The sequence below is a fragment of the Balearica regulorum genome, chromosome 6 (assembly GCF_011004875.1).
Source record: "Balearica regulorum gibbericeps isolate bBalReg1 chromosome 6, bBalReg1.pri, whole genome shotgun sequence".
Classification (NCBI taxonomy): Eukaryota; Metazoa; Chordata; class Aves; order Gruiformes; family Gruidae; genus Balearica; species Balearica regulorum.
Window position 1 is genome coordinate 41,207,868 of NC_046189.1, and position 20,322 is coordinate 41,228,189.

The 20,322-nt window shown below is 40.8% G+C and overlaps 3 protein-coding genes across 43 annotated transcripts in view; 1 reads left to right on the forward strand and 2 right to left on the reverse strand.

The window, feature by feature from the left end:
* RIF1 (replication timing regulatory factor 1) overlaps window positions 1-6,244 on the forward strand; it is a 34,700-nt gene extending 28,456 nt beyond the window's left edge. Inside the window, exons 29-35 of one of the 2 annotated variants that reach the window (XM_075757348.1) lie at window positions 83-2,866; window positions 3,386-3,526; window positions 3,806-3,883; window positions 3,983-4,098; window positions 4,419-4,572; window positions 4,861-4,969; window positions 5,890-6,244. In XM_075757348.1, coding sequence (XP_075613463.1) covers window positions 83-2,866; window positions 3,386-3,526; window positions 3,806-3,883; window positions 3,983-4,098; window positions 4,419-4,572; window positions 4,861-4,969; window positions 5,890-6,110 — 3,603 coding nt within the window. In that variant the 3' untranslated portion in view covers window positions 6,111-6,244. The remainder of the gene's footprint in view (window positions 1-82; window positions 2,867-3,385; window positions 3,527-3,805; window positions 3,884-3,982; window positions 4,099-4,418; window positions 4,573-4,860; window positions 4,970-5,889) is intronic. The other variant, XM_075757349.1, reaches the window with a different exon arrangement.
* RBM43 (RNA binding motif protein 43) overlaps window positions 1-10,521 on the reverse strand; it is an 88,854-nt gene extending 78,333 nt beyond the window's left edge. The window contains exon 1 of the mRNA XM_075757351.1: window positions 10,511-10,521. The gene's annotated coding sequence lies outside the window, so the exon portion shown is untranslated. The remainder of the gene's footprint in view (window positions 1-10,510) is intronic.
* Window positions 7,896-20,322, reverse strand: part of NEB (nebulin) — a 124,647-nt gene continuing 112,220 nt past the window's right edge. For 7 of the 40 annotated variants that reach the window (XM_075757338.1, XM_075757323.1, XM_075757315.1 and 4 more), the window contains 17 exons: window positions 20,152-20,244; window positions 18,795-18,887; window positions 18,164-18,256; window positions 16,866-16,958; window positions 15,967-16,059; window positions 15,211-15,303; window positions 14,524-14,616; window positions 13,938-14,030; window positions 12,884-12,976; window positions 12,494-12,586; window positions 12,121-12,213; window positions 11,469-11,576; window positions 10,983-11,166; window positions 10,418-10,510; window positions 9,736-9,885; window positions 9,331-9,440; window positions 7,896-8,729 (listed from right to left, as the gene is read on the reverse strand). In XM_075757338.1, coding sequence (XP_075613453.1) covers window positions 8,556-8,729; window positions 9,331-9,440; window positions 9,736-9,885; window positions 10,418-10,510; window positions 10,983-11,166; window positions 11,469-11,576; window positions 12,121-12,213; window positions 12,494-12,586; window positions 12,884-12,976; window positions 13,938-14,030; window positions 14,524-14,616; window positions 15,211-15,303; window positions 15,967-16,059; window positions 16,866-16,958; window positions 18,164-18,256; window positions 18,795-18,887; window positions 20,152-20,244 — 1,842 coding nt within the window. In that variant the 3' untranslated portion in view covers window positions 7,896-8,555. Of the gene's footprint in view, window positions 8,730-9,330; window positions 9,441-9,735; window positions 9,886-10,417; window positions 10,511-10,982; window positions 11,167-11,468; window positions 11,577-12,120; window positions 12,214-12,493; window positions 12,587-12,883; window positions 12,977-13,937; window positions 14,031-14,523; window positions 14,617-15,210; window positions 15,304-15,416; window positions 15,612-15,966; window positions 16,060-16,865; window positions 16,959-18,163; window positions 18,257-18,794; window positions 18,888-20,151; window positions 20,245-20,322 lie in introns of those variants that run through there. The other 33 variants (XM_075757322.1, XM_075757321.1, XM_075757310.1 and 30 more) reach the window with 27 other exon arrangements.

Consider the following 20,322-nt stretch of genomic DNA (forward strand, 5'->3'; position numbering starts at 1 on the left):
TTTCTGTTCCATCAGAGCTGGTTTTTTAATACTATATTCATAGCAAAACTACAATACTTTGCTGTTCATATTTTTGTGACAGGAAGAAAATGCAGAGAGTGAAGGATGCACCACCAAATCAGATGAAGTCGCAGAGGACTGCAAATCAGATAATCCTCTTGAGAACGCTGCCTGTGTGAGAGAGTCATCTGTTACTCACAGAGTGGAGAGCTCAGCTTTAAACAGTGAGGGAGGGTCAAGAAGGGATACAGCTGAAATCATTCCGGAGGAGCCATCTGCTGGAGAGGGGTTAGAAAAAAGTGCAGTGGAAACCGCTTCAAAGGAGCCCTTAGCAGGGAGTGAAAACACTTCAAATGTCAGCAACAGTTCAACATCAAGTGATATAATTTCTGGGACACCGCAGCCTGCGAGCCGGCGACAGTCTTTTATTACATTGGAGAAATTTGGTAGTTCAGAGAACAGACCCTTCAGCATTTCAGTGTTAAGCAGTTTGTCGGAGACAGCTGCGAGTGCTCCTGTGACAAGTAAACAGGAAAATACAAATGTCTGCAAAGCTAGTGCTAAACCAGAAAAACCTGGAGACGAAAATAAAAAGTCTTCAAAATCCGAGCCTGAACAGCTATTTACTGCGATACGAAGGCTAACGCGCAGGCAGAGTAAGATGGAGCACCAAGGAAATAAGCAGTCCAAGTTGTTAATTGGGTCAGAACGAGAGAAAAGTGCACAAGAGTCTCTTGCCTCCAGCAGTACGGAACATAGTCCGGAACTGTCTTCTACAATAGAAGATGTGGAAAATGTTCTCCTTGCTCAGTCCCAAGCTCTCTATTCTACGGAAGTAGAAATTAAAAAAATTGAAGATACAATAGCAGAAATGGAAAAGGTCCAGGCACTAGATATGGATTCTAAAGAAAATACACCCCCAGAGATGACCGTGCCATCTGACCAGGTAACAGGCGACGATAGTCAGGTTCCACATGGGTCTCCTAATCAGAAAATGCTGAGACGTTCTTCAAGGCGACGGTCAGAAACCGTAGACAGTCCAGCAGGTAGCCAAGATAAGGAAGATGGCCACCAAAAGAGAGACAGACGTAAAGAGGAGGAAAAATCTGGGCAAAAGAAGGTGCCGCAGGCTAAAGATAACATACCTCAAAAGCAGAAAGCAGTTTCTGGGAAAACTACAGAAAGTTCAAATAAAAAAGAAAGCAAGCTACCCGAGAGAGCTGCTGCAGAGGACTTGAGCTCAAAGGAGTCTCCTGCTCCAAGGGGCCTCGATGAGGAAGTGAACAAAAGTGCAAAGTCGGAAGACAACTTGAAGACTGACACAGAAGGTCAAGACTGTAGTTCGAATACAGTCGGTCAGAAGTTGGAACGCCCACGATACCACACAAGAAGAGCTTCCCAGGGATTGCTTTCCAGCATAGAAAATTCAGAGGCTGATGGCTCTGAGACCAAGGAAGAAAGCACAAAGAAGAAAAAATCTGCAAAAGTGAAAAATAGAAGTGATTCTCTGGAGGGTAAATTGAAAGATCTACAGCCAGGAAGCTGTAGCCATGAGGTGTCTTCCCAGGGAAATGAAACAAAGAATCTGTTGGAAACAAATAAAGGTGAACTGAGCTGTGAGGTCAGCACAGATATGGCATTGACATCTGAACCGTGTGACCTGAAAAACCAAGTAACTCCTACAGATGAAGGCAAAGCTGCGGGATCTGCCAGCTCAAAGAGTTCACCTGAGGGCCAGGATGCAAATGTGGAACAACCCAAGAGTGATACGTTGATGGAATCATTCACCAACCCACCTGTATCTGATCAAGATTTGAAAGCAGCAGAGGAAAACAAACATGTTGAGAAGCAAACACACACAGAGGACTGTTGTTCAACTGCTCTGCCTGAATATGTACCTGGAGCAAATGCTTCCAGCGGGGATCTTTCCTCTATGCAAGTACCCGAGTGTCAGCGCAAAAGAAGCAAAAGGCTGAAAAGACTAAGGAACTGTGAGTGCTGTGGTATAAAGTCAAAGCAGCGAGTAACGTCATTCACTGACTCAAAACCAGAGAACACGCCTGAGCTGAGCGAGCCCCCGGCCAGCCCAGCTCAGACGTCTGTCAATACATCGGAGATGTCTGGCAATTCAAATTTTGGTGAGGGCTTGTCCATGGCACCGTGTGCAATGAGTACTCCGTTACATCCTCCGAAGGAACCCAGTGCCTTTATCTTGGAAAGAGAGAGAACGTCTTCAGATAACCTGCAAGGAAATAGCGTAGCAGAGGAGGATCTAGAGAATCCAGAGTGTGTAGCAGGTGAAATTACTGACTTCTTAGTGGAAAGGAAAGAACCTGCTGACGAGACTGACCGAGCCGAGCAGTGTCTGTCTGAGCGTGTTTCTGATGAGCCTGGTGACAGCTCCCTGGCTGCAGGGAGTCAAAGTGAAGGACCAGCCATGGAAAATGAGGAAATAAGTCAGAATGGACAACTGGAGGAGATACCTGAGGCACTGATTGTTGTTAGCAAACCTGAGAAAATACAGATGAACGAGCTAGAAAGCAATCGGGATGATAATGAAGAAGCTGAGAATGCTGTAGGAGGGACTTGCATTATTCAGGATAAAGAGATGAAGGAGGAATTAGTGGAAATAGAAATTACAGTGCCTGAAAACGTGGCCTTAGACAAAGAAAACGCAGTAGAAAATAACAGTGTGGATTCACCTCAAAAGCTGGAAGGTCAGGATTCTTTAGTGTTAGTTAATGAAAGCCCTAATGGTATGCAGGCACGCTGCATGTGGTCTCCTTCAGCTTCTCCATCCACGAGTATTTTAAAGAGAGGTGTAAAAAGAAATCAAGATGATGATTCCCTCTCACCTGCTAATAAGGTAATGTGATGCGATTCATTCTGTGATACAATTCATTCAGTTCGTAACTGGGATGTGTAACCATGTCTGTCGTAAAGGAGTTCCAAATATGTTCAATTATTGACTATTCTTTTTTCATTCTAAGTGATCTTATGCTGAAGCTGCAGGCTGACAGGTTTCTTTCTGCAGTGTCCCAGCACTCGCTTTACGGAGGCTCCGGGTGGGGAGTTTCATTTTCAAAACAGAGCGCCAGGGTCTAATCTGCTGCCTGGGTTGCAGTGCAGCAGATGTTCTGCAGAACCTCGGTACGCACGTTGGGGTCTTACCACTGGATTTGGAGCAGCTTTTTACAAAATGTATTTAATGTTTCCGTTAGTAACAAGGAAGCCGTGGTTTCTGTCCTTGGGAGAAACATCTTCCATGTCGTTCAGGATTTTAATGACTTATTTCAAACTGAGCTATTTTGTCTCCTCAGACTGACTTCACCAGCGTGTGGTGGTTTGAGTTCATTCTATAAAAACTCCTTCTCTCTAAAAACAGATCCGTCGAGTCTCTTTTGCAAACCCAATTTATCAAGAAGGACTGGCAGATGACATAGATAGGAGAAGTCCTGTTGTTAGATCCCATTCTTCTTCACCATCTTCCCGAAGTCTTAAAATTTTATCTAATATCCAGGCTAAGGTAAATTAATTGTTAACGTATTTTCTGTATGTCGTAAGTACTCGTGTTTCTCATTTATCATAGGTAACGTTGCTTCAGTGTATGTTCATAGTAACTTGCAAACAGTTGTAAGAGCAGAGAATCAGTAAGTGTAAGAAACAGTTGTAACTGCTTTAGCCTGACTCATTGTGTTACTCTCTGAAGATTAAACGCACTCTGAGATCTCTACGTAACTAGAATCTTACGGTTAACTGAATTCCTACGATCCTGAGAGAGATTTTTTCCTCTTTTTCTATCCAGCCTATTACCACTCCAACCAAAGGATTTCTGTCCCCAGGATCTCGTAACCCTAAATTTAAGAGCTCAAAGAAGTGTTTAGTAAGAAGTGCTTTGGTTCATGTATCTCTTCTATTTTTTTTTTTCTCCTGTATTCAGTTGTGTGGTAGTTAATTTAATGATTTTCCTGTATTATTCAAGATCACGGAAATGGCAAAGGAATCACTGCCTTGCCCTACAGAATGCGTGTATCCGGCCCTAGTTGGCTGCAAAGCACCAGTTGATGTCATTTTACCTCAGATTACATCAAACATATGGTAAGTGGATTGTGGCTTTTGAAGATCACATTTTAATAGAAACTGAATTCTTACTGAACCTACAACAGAGACATCTTTTGCCACATTTTTAAAAGGAGGGAGGTTGGTTTGGTGGGGAGACACTTATCTATTTTGGAATTATTCAAGTTGTCTTTTCTGGAAGACTATGAAAAGCTTGCACCCAGGAGCAATTTTGGTTTTCCTACACTTAGGCGCATGTGAACTGGCACTCACGTAAGATTTCTTCTGCTCCACCCCGTCAGGCAGAGAGCACGCAAGTTCTCGCGTAACAAACCATTTTTCTTTCTCCCCTGCTTCAGCGCCAGAGGTTTGGGGCAGCTCATTCGAGCAAAGAACATTAAGACAGTGGGTGATCTGAGTACTTTGACAGCATCGGAAATCAAAACTCTTCCCATCCGCTCTCCAAAAGTTTCCAATGTCAAAAAAGCTCTTAGAGGATATCATGAGCAACAGGTAAAGTTTCATTTTAGTACACAAAAAGCCAGTGTTAGCCTAACAAACTGTTAGTGTCTGTCATGAGGAATGATGGGGCTTTTCCCTCCATTAGAAACAGCACTTTGACAGGTAGAGATTACGTTTTAAAGTAACGTGGGAATTCAAGGTACAGAAGACTTGGTTACAATATTATTAACAGGAATAATGATTGTATTTATTATGAGCTAAAAACATGTCCCACCGTGCAATCTTTTTTTTTTCTCTCTCTGAAAATGCATCTCTTGTTCTGTCCCAAAAAATCTTCAGGTAAAGTCTCGAGGATTTGAGGAAATCGTTGCACTTGAAGATGCAGAAAAGCCCGTAAATAACGTAGAGGATAAATCTCTTTCTGTAGATGAAGAAAAACTTGCAACAGGTACCTATTGCTGGCTTTTTGCTTAGGATTGGGGTGTTTCTGCTGTAGTGCTGCTTTCCTTCCCTCCTGATAGGAACACTTGGGGGTTTGGGGATTCTTTTTTTTTTTGAGAGTGAGTGTTAATAGCATTAGATGGGTGTTTGAGTCAGCCACTTCACGAAGCCCTGTAGCAGTGGCTTTTTAAAACTTGTTACGTATTTTGAGGGAAAGATGCTGGTTTTCCCTAGACGAGCTTGCATAAGCATGCGAAGGACAAATTAGGCAGGGCTCTAAATACTAATTTCCTGAATCTTGAGCAGGTATGTCTCCTGAGCCGTGTAATACCGTAGTAACTGCTGTGGTTCTGGGCGCACACAGAAACCAGCAAGATGAAGCAGAGATGGTTAAGCAGTGCCTCATCTGGAGGGGGTGGGATGCAGGGGGACGATTCCCTGGATACCCAGTTTGGATTTGGACGCCTAGATCTTTATTTGAATTCTCCTTTTTGGCATTTGGCCGGATAGTTCAAACAGAGGAATCTGTGTTTGTTCTTCCTACGAGATACTTCAAGCATTTGGTTGATGGGAGAACAAAGAACTTGGGAGTAACTTCTCTTCACCTGTCCAGTTTAAAAGTTGGACTTTCTTGGGATAACATGTCTTGAAGGACACTGACAGTATCTAAATATGATCAAATACTTTAATTTCTGTCCTTAGTTTTATTGTGCAATCGTGATCAAATGTAAGGGAAGTCACCACAAGAAAGGTAGTGTGGTATTCTGAGGGGTGCCTTTGCCACAAGCTCTTATTTTGTGGAACAAATACTTTGTAGACTGCTTAAATGTGTTATTGTGTACAAAAGAAGCTGTAACATTCCTCTGCAACATAACTCTGCTGCAATTTAAACCCAGACTGCACTGCCCTCCTTTCCTTCCTTTTCAGATTTGATGGAACCAGTTGTCCTGAATACAAATGAGCAGCCCACAGCAGATCTCATGTGCCAAATCGATGCACTCGCTGCTCAGCTGACCTCTGAGGATCTTCACAGCTACTCAGGAAGCCAACTTTTTGAGATGCAAGAAAAACTTGTTAGCATGACAAACTGTATCATGAAAAATCTGCAGTCCCGCTGGAAATCACCACCCCATGAAAGTTCTGATTAGTTGCCTATCATTTCTAAGTAAGGAGGATTTTGTTACAACAACTTTCCCCAAAACTTGCTTTACTTACCAGTGAATTATTCCTTAAACTGTGCATTTTGTACTGTAAAAGATTTTTTAACACCTATATGAGCAAAATCTATCGTGGGATTTTTTTCTTTTGCCGTTTGTTCTAAGTCATGGGATTGCCGATTCCCTCAAGAGGTATTTGTATTGCTATGCATATTTCTTTCAGGTAGTGAAAGAAAACTTGATCAAGTTGTGCAATAGCAAAGACTGTGAAACCAAACCACCAGAGTAGTTAAATTATTTTTTCAAATCCGAAGTGTTCTTACTGCTGCGAACTCGTGCTGTGTGGTAGGAGCTGGGTCTGGGCTCTGCTCAGCTGCTGCCCCTGGCTGTTTCCGTTCAGCGCTGACACTGGCAGGCGGCACCTCTCTCCTCAGCACGGTTTGCTGTTGAGATAAGCCGTGCTGAATTCCTTACAGCAGCAACAACCCAGGAACCTGGTGTTTGACAACTGGATGACATCTATTTTTGCGTGTATTTTTGTAAGAATCTTACTAAGCAGCTGACAATGAAATGTACCCTTACAGGCGAAAGACTTTGCAAAACTTCTCAGGCTTTTTCCCATGTTCTTTGTTTGTAGCAGTTCTCCCTCGGTGGAGACGACTTTTTCCTTGGGGAAAGGAATGGATTTGACAAGAGCTCTTTGTATATTATGTACAGACTTACGATGGCAAATGTTGGTTAATAATTTATGACTTTGAGTTTTAATTGCATGGAATGCATTGCTGCTTCTCAGAGACCTTCAGAGAGAGTTCTCGGGTTTTACTCTGGAAATCTGATGTGTGTATATATTGGACTGTAGCTATCAAAATGGACATTTATTGAAAGGAATTGCTGCAGAAGTTTTTAGAACTTACACATGGACAAATAAACCAGAAAATAGTTCCCAGACTTGTTAATGTTGTGGTTTGGGGTTCTCTCTTTCCCTTCAGATCCGCTCAGCCCTCCTTCAGCTTTGCTTTGGATTCACAAGGTTGGGAGGGAACTGGAAAGGTCATCGTTGCTCCTGCCTTGAGGTGGGAACAAGTCGGTCCTCAAGGACCTGGTGGTATCTAGTCAGCGAGACTCTAAATATTCTTTGTCCTCTTCATATATCTTGTGAAGAAAATGAACAGGACAAAGAGATGTCTTGGACCTAGAATGTGAACAGTGCTAGTTATCTGCAGGTTTTTGCAAAATAACAATAATGTTATTTTGGTTTCAACTCTGCCTTCCTAGGCTTGTGCAACTCCTGTGACCTGTGCAGATAAGGATGTCCCTAAGGCATCTCAAAAGGGTGTCAGGCATCTTTGCCAGCACCAAAGGGTGTTAGTTCATCCTGCATCCTGCTTTGAGTTCCCCTTTCAAGCAGGTTGTGCGCACCAGGACATGCTGTGTCTTCCCTTGCAACAAAAGCCCTCCAAGTTAGTGTTGCAGCTCCCTCTACTGTTAACTTGTTTTAAATCTGTAGTCTGTCTTGCACATGGTATGTATGCATGGATTTCTTATTTCCCTCTCTCTTGGAGACTGGCTGGGACCAGATGCTGCAGTAGATGAAGCAGATAACCACTGTGGTCAGGGATGAAATCATCATCCAGTTCAGTCACAGCCCCTCACAGTCTGACTGGTGGTGGCCCTTGCATCCTCTGTTGCCCTCTGACGACTTCTGCTTTCTGAACAAAGCCAGTTTGTTGCAAGATTGATTTTCGCTCTTCAGCGTGAGTGAACAAATGCATTGAATATACTGCAGAAACATCAGCTTTATTTAGTCACTAATTTACAATTAACAGCTTTTGACCCCAGAACAGTTGCATGAAAAACACATGCACAAGAGCTCAGCAAGCAGGAGAGGCTTTTGTGCCCCCAGCTAAACGTTGGTTTGAGATACTAAGCTTAAATGTTGCTTATATGGAAAAGAAATGAATATCTTCAAACATTTAGAATAGTCCAGAAAAATACTGTTGTTATGGGAGAATGAATAAAGTGATCTGTGGTACTCTTAGTCTGAAGTACGTGGACAGAAGTTCAGAGACACTGAACTAGTTAAACTGCTGTGGGATGGAGTGTAACAGTGGAGTGTGTGAAAGCCCACGCACTGGACTTCAAAAAAAAAAACCACAAACACCTTTTTTGACATTGGGAAGAAAGGCAGTTTTTGTGAGCAATGTCTAGTGTGTGTTTACAGGTGGTTTTCAAAAATGTTTTGAAAGGATGTTTCAAGAGTATTTTGCTCTGCAGTTACTTTTTTCTGTTTGCCACCATGGTTCATAAGGCGCTATCAGCATGGAAGACAACAAGGCACTTTGGAAAGAGCATTACAGGCTGTTGTAAGGTGTACACGTGGAGAAGTGCCAGTGTCTGGGCCGTGCAGATGCGTGTTGGGGAAGGGCGTGGTTTGGTTTAGACAGCTTCTACGTAGTTGGCTGGCAGCATGCCGGTCTTGCCGGTTCTCTGGACAGTCCCATACATCCAGCCTTCATCAATTGCTTGTACGTTTACAATCGTGTCACCGTCTTTGAAGGACACCTCATCAGCATCAGCTGCCATATAGTCGTACATGGCTCGGTACGTCTTCTGTTAGTTTTAAGAAAAAGGGGGGGAGGGGTGGGGTAAAAAAAAAACAAAAGAGGGACAGTTACAGCCCTGCTGTTAGCACTGAGAGCTGCTGGTGGGAATCAAAATGTAGGAGCAGGCTCAGAGCAATTGTGTTTTGGCTCATTTCGGTCCTCAAAGTACTGGTGATGGCAGTTATCTGGCTGGTCTTACAAGTCTTCTGGTTTCAGATCACAAAATGTTTGGTTTGAGCAGTATCAGCTCCAGGTAGCTCCAGCCCTAGCTCTAAGGCGTTGCCCCCAGCAGCTCCTGCGGGGAGGTGATGCCACCGTACCCCCTGTCCTATGTCTGCTCTACGACTCGGGAGTAGGAAGAAGTGTTAAAGTTTTCAAGAGCAGGTGGAGGTCTGTCCCACCCCATGCATCCATCACACCTTCAGCCCCGGGGGAGGCATGGTGGCATGTTACTGACTCCGTCCTGCACTAAGATCAGCTGAAGCGTGATGCACGCGCACTGTCAGCTATTGAGCTCTGGGGCTGTGCACCATTGGTAGGCAGCCAGAGCAACTCCTGCAGTGACCTCAGGAGTGGGTGTCTTAATACCGCTGATCAATGTTACTTACGCCAGCAGTAGATGGGTGAGAAGGAACCGATGATACCGTTGTTTGCTGGGTGGCCACTGACGATGACCGTTGCTGGGGCAGCTCTATGGTTTTAGCATGTTTGTAGCCCACTACAAAAGGAAAATAGATTTCATATTGTTTATTAGAGACTTGGCAACAGAGTTAGAGTTATGAATAAAGATCATTCACCGGTCATTAGGTGGGTCAAATCTGCCTTTTACCTACTGAAACACAACTTCACAGCTGTTGGCTACATCTGTAATTCAACATTTTGCAGGTGTACTTCTGCGCTTATTCCTGGCAAAAGGAATTACTGGACACGAGCCCATGAGCAGTATAGCCCTGAGAGATAGCCTGGACACTGTTTGTACTCACCAGGAATAAATGGCGCGTTCGTTCTCCTACCTGTTGCAGTTGTGGTGAAGAAGCCCCCATTGCTGTAGTAGGACAAGTGTTGGTCCACACCGTCCGAGGGTTCGGATTTCTCATCGCCACCACTGAGGCTCAAGGCGCTGGCAGAGCGGGAGTGTTCCCGGCTGCGGCGCTGGGCTTGGACTGCAGGGAGAAAGTGGTGGGAACCAAGTCATGGCTTTGTTTTGTAAGGGGATGTACGTGTTAAAAGTACACGTCTATAAATATAGGTATGCATATGCACAGTATAGGTTGCTTTATATATACACACATACATACTCTGCAAAATACCCAAAGCTGCCTACCACTGTTAGCAACCATGTAGCAGTTGCGCTTATAGGGAGGAGAAAACTCACACAGGCCCTGTGGATGCTAAGCAGAATTGGTGACTGTATTTTACAAAATCAGTGAAAAAAAGTGTGAATTAATCACAGTCTGGTTTTGCAGTTACTTAATGGTAGTGGCCAGGGCTTTTAAAAAGCATTTTGCAGCCACCACGCTGAAATTCTACTGAAAAAGGCAGAGTCATTATAGCCCTGTTGTTTTTAATACAGTGCCTGCACGTGCATTCTTGCACAAGCTGTACTTTAGTATCCCCAAGCCGTCAGTCTTACTGATGGGATTTGCACAAGTATAAAGCCTATTTTGCAGAAAGAGTAGAGCCTGTGGAACAAACCAGAGATCATATGTAAGCTTCTGGACTGGATATTGTCTTCTGCTGGGTCGTAGTCAAAGACTGACCCGGGATTAGTGCGCCACACACGAAGACCTGCAAGAGAAACAGCGTTTTCTGGGGAGAACCTGTAGCTCAAGCAACTTTTAGAGAGCTCAAGCAGCACATGTCTGTCCTCAACAGGAATAAAAGTGTATCAGAAAAGAGCAAGCAGTATTGCATAAATTTGTATTTCTCAAATCTATAGCACAGATTAGGCTTTCTATTTTTAATAAATTTATCTGTATCAGGTAAGCTAAAGTATTTCTCTAATATGCACAGAGGTGAAGTTAAATTTAAATCTAGCATTACGTTATAAAGTTGGGCAGAATGGGAGAGGCAGGCACAGAGGGTTTGCAGCTGCTGTAAGAGAACACTTTCAAAATGGACTTTGACAAAAACATGATCTCCAAGTCACGATAAATTTGCATTGCCAGGGCTAAGCTTAAATAAAACAATTCTCCAAGGTCAGCTTGTGCTTTGTGTAAATGACATACTTGAGCCATGATAAAACCTAGGTCCTGCTCACCTGTGAGATTCTCTTGATCCTGGTCCACGCGCTTTCGCTCCATTTCCACTACTCGCCTTTGAATGCCCCTGTAGCTGATGTCGCTGAAGTCCTGCATGTTCTTTTTCACGCGTTCTGTAATGGGGTCGGTAACTACAGGTGTGAAACTACCTTTGGTTTTCTCAAAATCTTCATGGTATTTCACCTGCAATTCAAAAGGAAATGCTTGGGCTCTGTAGCTTAGACAAATACTTTTTATCCCTGCTTACCTCACATGAGTGTCTAGTAGAGAGGGTGCACTGCTGAACTTTTGCTTTCTCCATCCAAAGCACACTGAGAAAGCCTGTGCCTTTCCTGCAGTCCCTCTTGCCTTTAGCATTTAGTAACCAAACTTGGTCTATGTACATTGTCCTTGAGCTGCCACCCCGGAATGTCTCAAGGACAGGGTAATGGTTGTACTAAAAAAATCACTTGCCAAGCTAAAACTACATCTGTAAGTGCTCTTACTGTAGAGATGTGTTTCTGGGTCTCTCGGACACGCCGCATTTCAGGTGTATCCAGTACATATGCAGCTTTCCCTTGTACTTGTTTTCTGAAACTATCTGAATAAAGAACCTGCGAGGTGAGAAAAAGGAGGTGAGCAAAGGGCACAAAACTACTTCAGCATCATAAGGAATGAGCTGTACTGACAACATGGCAAGGAAAGGGAGGGTTAAAAAAAAAAAAAGCAGCAGCAGCTGTGCTGGTGAATAAATAACATCAAAATGCAAAGCAAAATTCTTTTTCGTAATTGTATGAGACATAGACAGTGCTAGACTTGATCCCAAACATTCCTTATCTAAAACAGCCTTAACTTTTTTAACCTTGTAACGTAACACTGTAATAATGTTCTAGGTAACTTGAAGGCAATGTGTATTAGTTGAAATTCAACTGTTGTTTAAAAACCCCCAAAGAAGTTAATCATCACACAGAAAGGACTACTCAATTGCAGCAGAAAGTAAAAAAGCAATTATTAAAGGATTTAATTTTAGTATGGTTACCTCATAGCTGCAGACTAGGTAGCTAGGTTAACATCTGCACTGTTAATTCAAGGAAGGACTTCAGGGATTGCAATGTTACTTTTTAATGTATTTTCATTTAGTGGCTGACTAGAACATACCGAGCTGATGTTTTCTTGATTGCGTTTAGCTCTCTCCATCTCTGGAGTCATTGGTGTTGGGGTTCCTTTTGCCAGGTGTTCTTTGTACAAAACCTACGGTGTACAAAAAAGGTGTCCACAAATCAGACTGGAATAATTCATAGCTCATTCTGTAAAGAGTGTTATTGTTTAAGCATACTCATCACTGCAGGGGTAGAAAAGATCTTGGGAAATAAAGCATCTAAAAAGTTATTTGCTAGAGCAAAAGGTAAAAATCAAAGGGAAATATGGGCAAAAATAAGGAAAAAAATGGAGAAAATAAGGCTAAATTAGAAGTGGACTGTTTCTTCAGAATGGTTATTTTTAATATAAGGTGGTTGTCTTCTTTCAGTACCGAGCTAATGTGTTCTTGATTGCGTTTGACTCTCTCCATCTCTGGAGTGACCGGTGTGGGGGTTGCCTTCCCTAAGCCTTCTTTGTATACAACCTACAGATCACAAAGTAACTCAAAGTCACAAATGTACAAATTAAAAACTGCAGTGTTACTGGGTTTAGAGTAAACACCATCCATTAGGAAAGAAAAAAAAAAAAAGGTCAGAGGAGAAAATAGTATTAAAAAGTCAATGGACAAAAAAAAAAAATCTTTTAAGCACTAGAATTTTAAGAGACGACTTTCTAAGTAAGTTTGAGGGAAAAAATTAGAGGGTTAAATAAAACCAGGCAGACTTAAGTTATTAAAAAAAAAAGTTCTTTATCATATCCCCTTTACTTCTCCAGACAATACCGAGCTAATGTGTTCTTGATTGCGTTTGACTCTCTCCATCTCTGGAGTGATAGGTGTGGGGGTTGCTCGCCCCAAGTTTTCCTTGTACAACACCTGTGGGATACAGAAGATGTATCCGGTATCTTAAAAACCCCGCAAAATCAACAGGATTTGAACACAAATTGTTACTTTGTTATCAAAGTTCAAAAAAAGTCAGGACTGATTATGATACGCAGCACTGCACAAAAGCCAAACATCTACTGCTGTGAGGCAGGGTAAGAAAAAGAAACTGGAAAAGAAAAGCTTGTTATTTTTCTGGTTAACAAAGAAGGGCTCTATCCAGCTGCAACTACAAGGATGGCTCCATAGGCTCAGGGAAGCTGCCTGTAGCCCTAGAGAACTATTGGAGAAATGTTCTACCTACTGTTTTATCTGTATTTGAAGCAATTTGTGACCCTTTTGGGAGGGAGGAGGGAGTTTTGTTGCCACACTGCCATTGGGCAGCCAAATAAAGAAGGGTGTTGAGTGTGGTGAGTGGTACCACCGCACCATTACACCTACGCATCTCCCCAGTCCATGAGGCCGCCTGAAAGCTCTCCCTGCTGTACTGTTCAGAACAGGAACGGTCTCGTTCCTTTTGTGTCATTCTGTTTCGGGCATCCCAAGTCACCTGTCACAGCACTACAATCTCACATGGGTCAGAGAGCTGGGATTTGTTGGAGTTTCTTGTTTGGTTGGTTTTTCACTAGAAAAACCCCTAAAAAAAAAGCAAAAAAAAAAAAAGCCAATGACAGCTTAAACATTAAGCATAGAGAGATAAACCAGAATACCTTCACCAAGGGATGCTGAACTCTTGATGTTGTCTGGATAGAGCCCACAGCTATACAAACTGAATTGTAGAACAGGCCTAAAAAATCTCTGGATCAGACTGTTAACACTAAAGTAATTTTATTTTAGGAGTGATTAATTTGCAGAAACAAATAAATCTATTTTTTTGAAATCAACTTTCAGGAGGGAGTTAGAATGTTACTTTATTAAAATATTAGCCCAAAGGGGAAAAAAAGAATCTATGTACCGAGCTAATGATTTCTTGATTGCGTTTGACTCTCTCCATCTCTGGAGTGATTGGTGTTGGGGTCACTTTCCCCACATTTTCTTTGTACAAAACCTACAGGATTACAAGGGAGTATCCAAATGTCATTAAAAAGGCACCAGCACCACCAAAAAAACCCCCAACCCACAAAACCAAACCAACATACAATGCAGCTTTTGAACCACTACACTTAGAAAGGGTTAGCTTTGGGGCACGCTCTGTCCCCAAAAGAAGCAACAGTCACTTTGCCATTGAGCTACTAGGAAGCAGAAAGAGACTCTGTACGGAATCAACTCTACATGAAAGCACAATAGTAGTAAGAAAGGGTTAAAAAAATTGCAGAGAAACAATATTCATCCAAAAAAAGGTCAGACCTAGTTCTAGTAAAATCCTGCTTCGGTCAGTGTTAAATAGAAGATATTACGATTTGTTTGTAAGCACAGAGGCAGGAGGTTTATGCTACATGGCAGGTTCATTTTATAGTTAGAAAGCACAGATTACTAAAACTGCTACAGTTAGGTTAAACACTTCATTCCGATCTTTAAGATCTGGTCTCCTGTTAAAGTACCGAGCTAATGATTTCTTGATTGCGTTTGACTCTTTCCATCTCAGGAGTGACAGGTGTTGGGGTTGCTTTCCCTATGTCTTCTTTATACAACACCTATGAGACATAAGAATGAAGCCAGAGAAAGCAACAATAAGTAAAAGGCTACCTGTAGACAAATCTGAAGCCTAAGGCTTTTTTTCTTGTATTTATTTTCTCAGGGTCCTAGGTATTATATATATTTCAAAAGAAGGTACTTTTAGCAATATTCTACTAGAGAAGCAGGGTTTGGCATACTGGCTTTTTAACTACAGGATCACTCGTAATAAATAGTGTAAGTGCGTGCTACAAAAATGTGACCACATAACCACCGTACTGACGGGCTGAGGATGTTATGCATATGTAAATGATAATCTTAAAAAAAAGAAAGAATGTCAGCATTGCAGAGAAAATGAGTGGAGTTTGTTAAGTGTTGGTAGGATTAGAATAGGGCATTAAAATCACTCTTAAACCCCAATAAAAACTGTAACAAGTTAAAGGCGCCACCGTAAACCACCGTAAGACGTGAGTAAGAAGTAATCACTTATGTAAGCTGCTTTAGAGCTGGGGTCGGCATTATTTTGGAACAAGTGTTACAACGTCCATTTATTAAAACTGTTAAAATGTTCTTTTAAACAGAGTTAAAGGGAACTTTTTTTCTTAGCAAAGTACCGAGCTACAGATTTCTTGATTGCGTTTGACCCTCTCCATCTCTGGAGTGATAGGAGTGGGGGTTCCAGTCCCCACGCTCTCTTTGTACAACACCTGTGTAGTAACAAGAAGCATCCAAAAACATAATCACAACTCAATAATAATTACATCCAACATGAAGACAAATCTTTTAGTCTGCTGGAGCTCAATCATCTGTTCTAACGTGCCCTTAAAAGCTTCCCCTGGAAGCGGTGAAGACTGGGATTGCACCCATGAGGGTCTGAAGGCACAGAGGTCTATGGTTCTATCTTAGAGGCTGTGATGAAGCCAACAGGAGTCTCCTATGTCCAATAAATTCTCGTGGTGGAGGGGAGCTTTTAGACTACCACTGAAGCCTGCTGGAAAGTCGGACCCTCCCTCTTCTAGGATAACAATGTTAAAATAGGAAACTGATAAGATGATTACAAAAAACCAACAACCCACCACCAAAAAATCGAACCACAAAAAACCCAACAAAAACTCATCTAAAAGAAAAAGGAAGTTGGAACAGGGAGCAAAATGGTTAAAAATATTTAGGATTTTGTAAATAATTACATCTATGAAGAAGTGGTAGGTCAGTAACACTGGAAACTATAGTACAGTGAAGAAGAAAGGAGGATGTTTTATAAGTTGATTACGTGGAAGTAAAGGAGTGGAATTATTCTTTTTTTTAATAAAGGTTAAAAAGTTCACTCTAAGTGGAGTTAAAGGAAATACTTCTGTTCCTCCACAAAATACCGAGCTAATGTGTTCTTGATTGCGTTTGACTCTCTCAACCTCAGGAGTGACAGGTATTGGGGTTCCTGTCCCCAGATCCTCTTTGTACAACACCTGTGGGGTAACATGGCTATATTAAAGAAATGAAAAAGGAACAAGCAAACAACAGTAACACGCAGCTTGCTGAGAGAACAGACTGAATGGTTTTCAAAGTCACTCTGAGCAAAAGCTTGGAATTAAAGAGAAAAATTAAAATACTCCTAAAAATTATACAGCTAAACACTAGTACTCTGCAATGACTTCTGGCAGGAAGCTGGAACACCTTCTCTCTTTGCTTCTCAGGAGCTAGATAGAAAAACTGTGCAACTGTAGACCGTTAAAGTCTTCCTAAAGGCAGAAAGTCTTAAATACAACACAAAAGGAACAAAGAAATCAATTCTGTTTCATTGACCCATTCCATAAACATCACAGCAGGTTATGCTGACGTGTATTAGAGCACTGTTATACTGAGGTGAGAGCCACAGATTTGGATATCAGGCAATAAATAGTTTAGTTATATATAAAGTAAGTAAAATCAGGGGAAAAAAAAACCCCACCACACAAAACAAAAATAAGGATTGTTGTGACTAAGAAAAGGAAAACAAGGTGTTTTTTTAAGCGCACAAAAATTAAAAAGATAATCAGACTCAAAAGAAAGGTGGAATTAAAAGTTATTATTAAGATGCTGTAATAAAAAAAAGAGGAACAAGAATGATGTAAGTAACAAGTATGGAGGAAAAAAAAAATCCCAAAGGGACCAGGATATTATTTTTTGTGTAAGTAAGTTGATTATAGGGGAACGTGAATATTCATGTGTGTGTGTTACAAGTATTTTAAAATAGATTAAAAGGGAAATTTCTGCTTTTCAAATTAAAAAATACCGAGCTAATGTGTTCTTGATTGCGTTTAACTCTTTCAATCTCAGGAGTGACAGGTGTTGGGGTTCCTGTCCCCAGATCCTCTTTGTACAACACCTGTGGGGTAACATGGCTATATTAAAAAGTGAAAAAGAACAAGCAAACAACAGTATCACACAGCTTGCTTAGAGAACACAAAGAACATGAGCTATTTTCCTGAGATGTCCTGCATAAACATAGGGATTAAAAAAAACCTATAAAAATAAAAATGTAGTTTAAAACTCTGAAGATCAAGTTAAGCACTAATACATGGGTATGACTTCTACCAGAATGTGAGAACCCCTTCCTGACTTGCTTAAGTGCTCTCAAGGTGGACATTTAAAACTGGTGAGTACTTAGAAAATTAAAGTCTGGTATAAATTCTAATGAAGTATATTATTGTCTTTGCACCAGCAGCGAGGTAAACTTTTTCCTGACCATGGTTGAGTCACTGGAGGACCAGGTCCTAACGAGCCTTCCTAAAAGTCTCCCTGCACACACAGCCCTCAACAAAGAGTCATCCATTCCCCGAGTGAAACCCTACTTATTGTCCAGAGTTTATCATCAAAGAATCTAGCGTCCTTATCACAGGAAGGACAGAGAGACACAAGCATAACTAAGGTGTATGTGTGAAAATGGTACTGAAAAATTATAATTACTAGGGCTTTCCTATCTTCTGTGACACTTTCCTCACCCTGAGAAACATCCTAATGCTACTAAATTTTTTCACCCTGCAAACCTGTGCTTCCAACACATCTACAGCAGTTTACACCAGTTGGAGATTTGGGCCAACAGTATTACCTAAAGGAAGAAGGCATAAAATACAATGCAGAACGAATAAAGAAATCAATTCTGTTTCATTTACCCATTCCATAAACATCACAGGAGGTTACACTGGCATGTATCACTGTTATACTGAGGTCAGAGCCACAGATTTGTATCAGGCAATAATTTAGATTTTGTATGTGGTAAAACCAGGGAAAAAACCAACAACGAAGGATTGAAGTGATTAACAAAAGGAAAAACAGATATTAAAGAAGAAAAATATATGTGCAGTGTCAAAAGAAAGATGGAAACATGAGATCGAAAAGTTATCATTAGTAAGACGGTATAATAAAAACAAAGTAAGTAACAATTATGGAGGAAAAATGTCAAAACATGGGGAACAGGATATTCTTTTTTGTGTAAATTGATTACAGGGAAATACAAGAGTATTTTTCGGTGTTAAAATTATTTTAAAATATATTAAAAGGGAAATTGCTGCTTTTCAAATAAAAAAATACCGAGCTAAAGTTTTCTTGATTGCGTTTGACTCTTTCAATCTCAGGAGTGACAGGTGTTGGGGTTCCTGTCCCCAGATCCTCTTTGTACAACACCTATATTGTAACATCGGAGTTTAAAAAATAGTTAAGAACAACAACAAAAAAAAAATACTTAATTTGAAGGAGGTAACACATATAATTTTTATGTCCACCAAATATACTAGAAAGCAGGAAACATTAGGTAGTATAAAACAGTTAACAATTGTGATAAAATCAGAGGAAGTCTTCTGAGAGCTAAAAATACTGCATCCGAATTCTTAGATATGCTTCAACAGAATAATAAAGCATTAAAGGAATGGAATTAAGCAAATTAAAAAAACAGTGGTGTTTTTTTTTTAAATGCAAAACACCTTAAGCTTCACAGGAAAAAAAAAAAGCTTTAAAAATTAAAGGATATGAAACATCAAGTGTTACGATTATTAAAAAAATCTTCTAAAAAAATAAGTACATAAAATATAACTAACAATGACTAAAAAATCTACTATCAGGAAGGGGATGTTTCTATGTTTATAAGTTAATCCGAAAAAGTAGAAAATGTACAGGTGTTAAATAGCTATAGGAAACTTTTTTTTCTCAAATGACAAAAAAATACCGAGCTAAAGATTTCTTGATTGCGTTTGACCCTCTCCATCTCAGGAGTGACAGGTACTGGGGTTCCAATCCCCAGCCCCTCTTTGTACAACACCTGTGTGGCAACAGGGAAGTATTTAAAAAAGAAAAGGAAAAGGAAAAGGAAAAGGAAAAGGAAAAGGAAAAGGAAAAGGAAAAGGAAAAGGAAAAGGAAAAGGAAAAGGAAAAGGAAAAGGAAAAGGAAAAAAGGGAGGAGAAAGAGAGAAGACACGTAATTTAATATAGTGAAACTTCAAAGTATGAAAAATAAAGTCTGTCAGCCTTGTTCAAAGGCGAGCAAAAAAAAAAAAAGTCAATGAAAATACTCAGCTAATATTACTATGAGGTTTGGTGTCATCTCACCTGGGTGCACACAAATGATGCCAGCAAGAACTGCAGGAGTGTTTTGTGCAAAGCATAGCTTGAGCCAAGTTACCTGAAAACTCTTTTGCAAAGGAGTTTCCTTACTTAAACAAAAGATCTTGCATCAGCATCTTTGCCTCTAAGATTTCTAAATAGGCTCACCAGCATAAAGGAGAGCCGTGATGACCTCAGAGACAATTAAATGTAGCAAAACATGTAATAACAATGGCTTCTCTGAACTGTCCTATTAATCTCAGGTCAGGACTGAATTTCGTATCGGTCATGTCTGAATTGGGTCAGAGTGAGTCCAAATTAGTCCTAAGCTGCTCTAATTAACACAGAAATATAGAACAAAATTATGACATAATGGTCATTCGACTGGAATGTGTTAGGAGTAGAAACAATCTGGATAGAAATTCATCACAACAGTAATTTTTCCTTAGATATGCAATTTTTGTCATTTTTTTTCATATTGCGGTGATACAGGGATGCCACCCAGGTTTCTTTACAAAGACCTGTAGGAGATAAGAAAGCATCCAACACAGCAAAACCAGGAAAAGAGACAACACACGCTAGTTGCATTAGATGGCTTTGCTTCAGGAAGTGTTAAGAGTTCATTGTCCATTTGCGGTGCAACCAGTGCGGTGAGTCTGAAGACTGTTAGAAGGATCGACTTTGTTATTGAGGAGGAGAGTGACATCACTCAGATGACTACTATTTCATTGGGAAGAAAATTAAGGTACTGCTCAACTGCTTTAAGTCAATGAGGTTAAATCTCACACCTGAAAGAACTTACTGACAACTAAGTTAGATTGAGTAAAAAATTAAAATATAAGGATACGGACAGGGTTTTAGTGATTTGATTAAGAAAGGTTGTTCAAAGTTCAACAGAGAAATGAAAGAAAAATTTAATATGGAGGAGTTAAAGGGATTTGATTTGCATTTGAAATGGCAGGATTTGTTTTATTTAGCAATACCGAGCTAATGTTCTCTTGATTGCGTTTGACTCTCTCCATCTCTGGAGTGACCGGTGTTGGGATGCCAGTCCCTAAGCCCTCTTTGTATAACACCTGCGAGGTACAAGAAAGTTTCCACAAAAAAAGCACTCAACATAGGCAAAACCATTAAATCTGACTATTTTGTGAGTT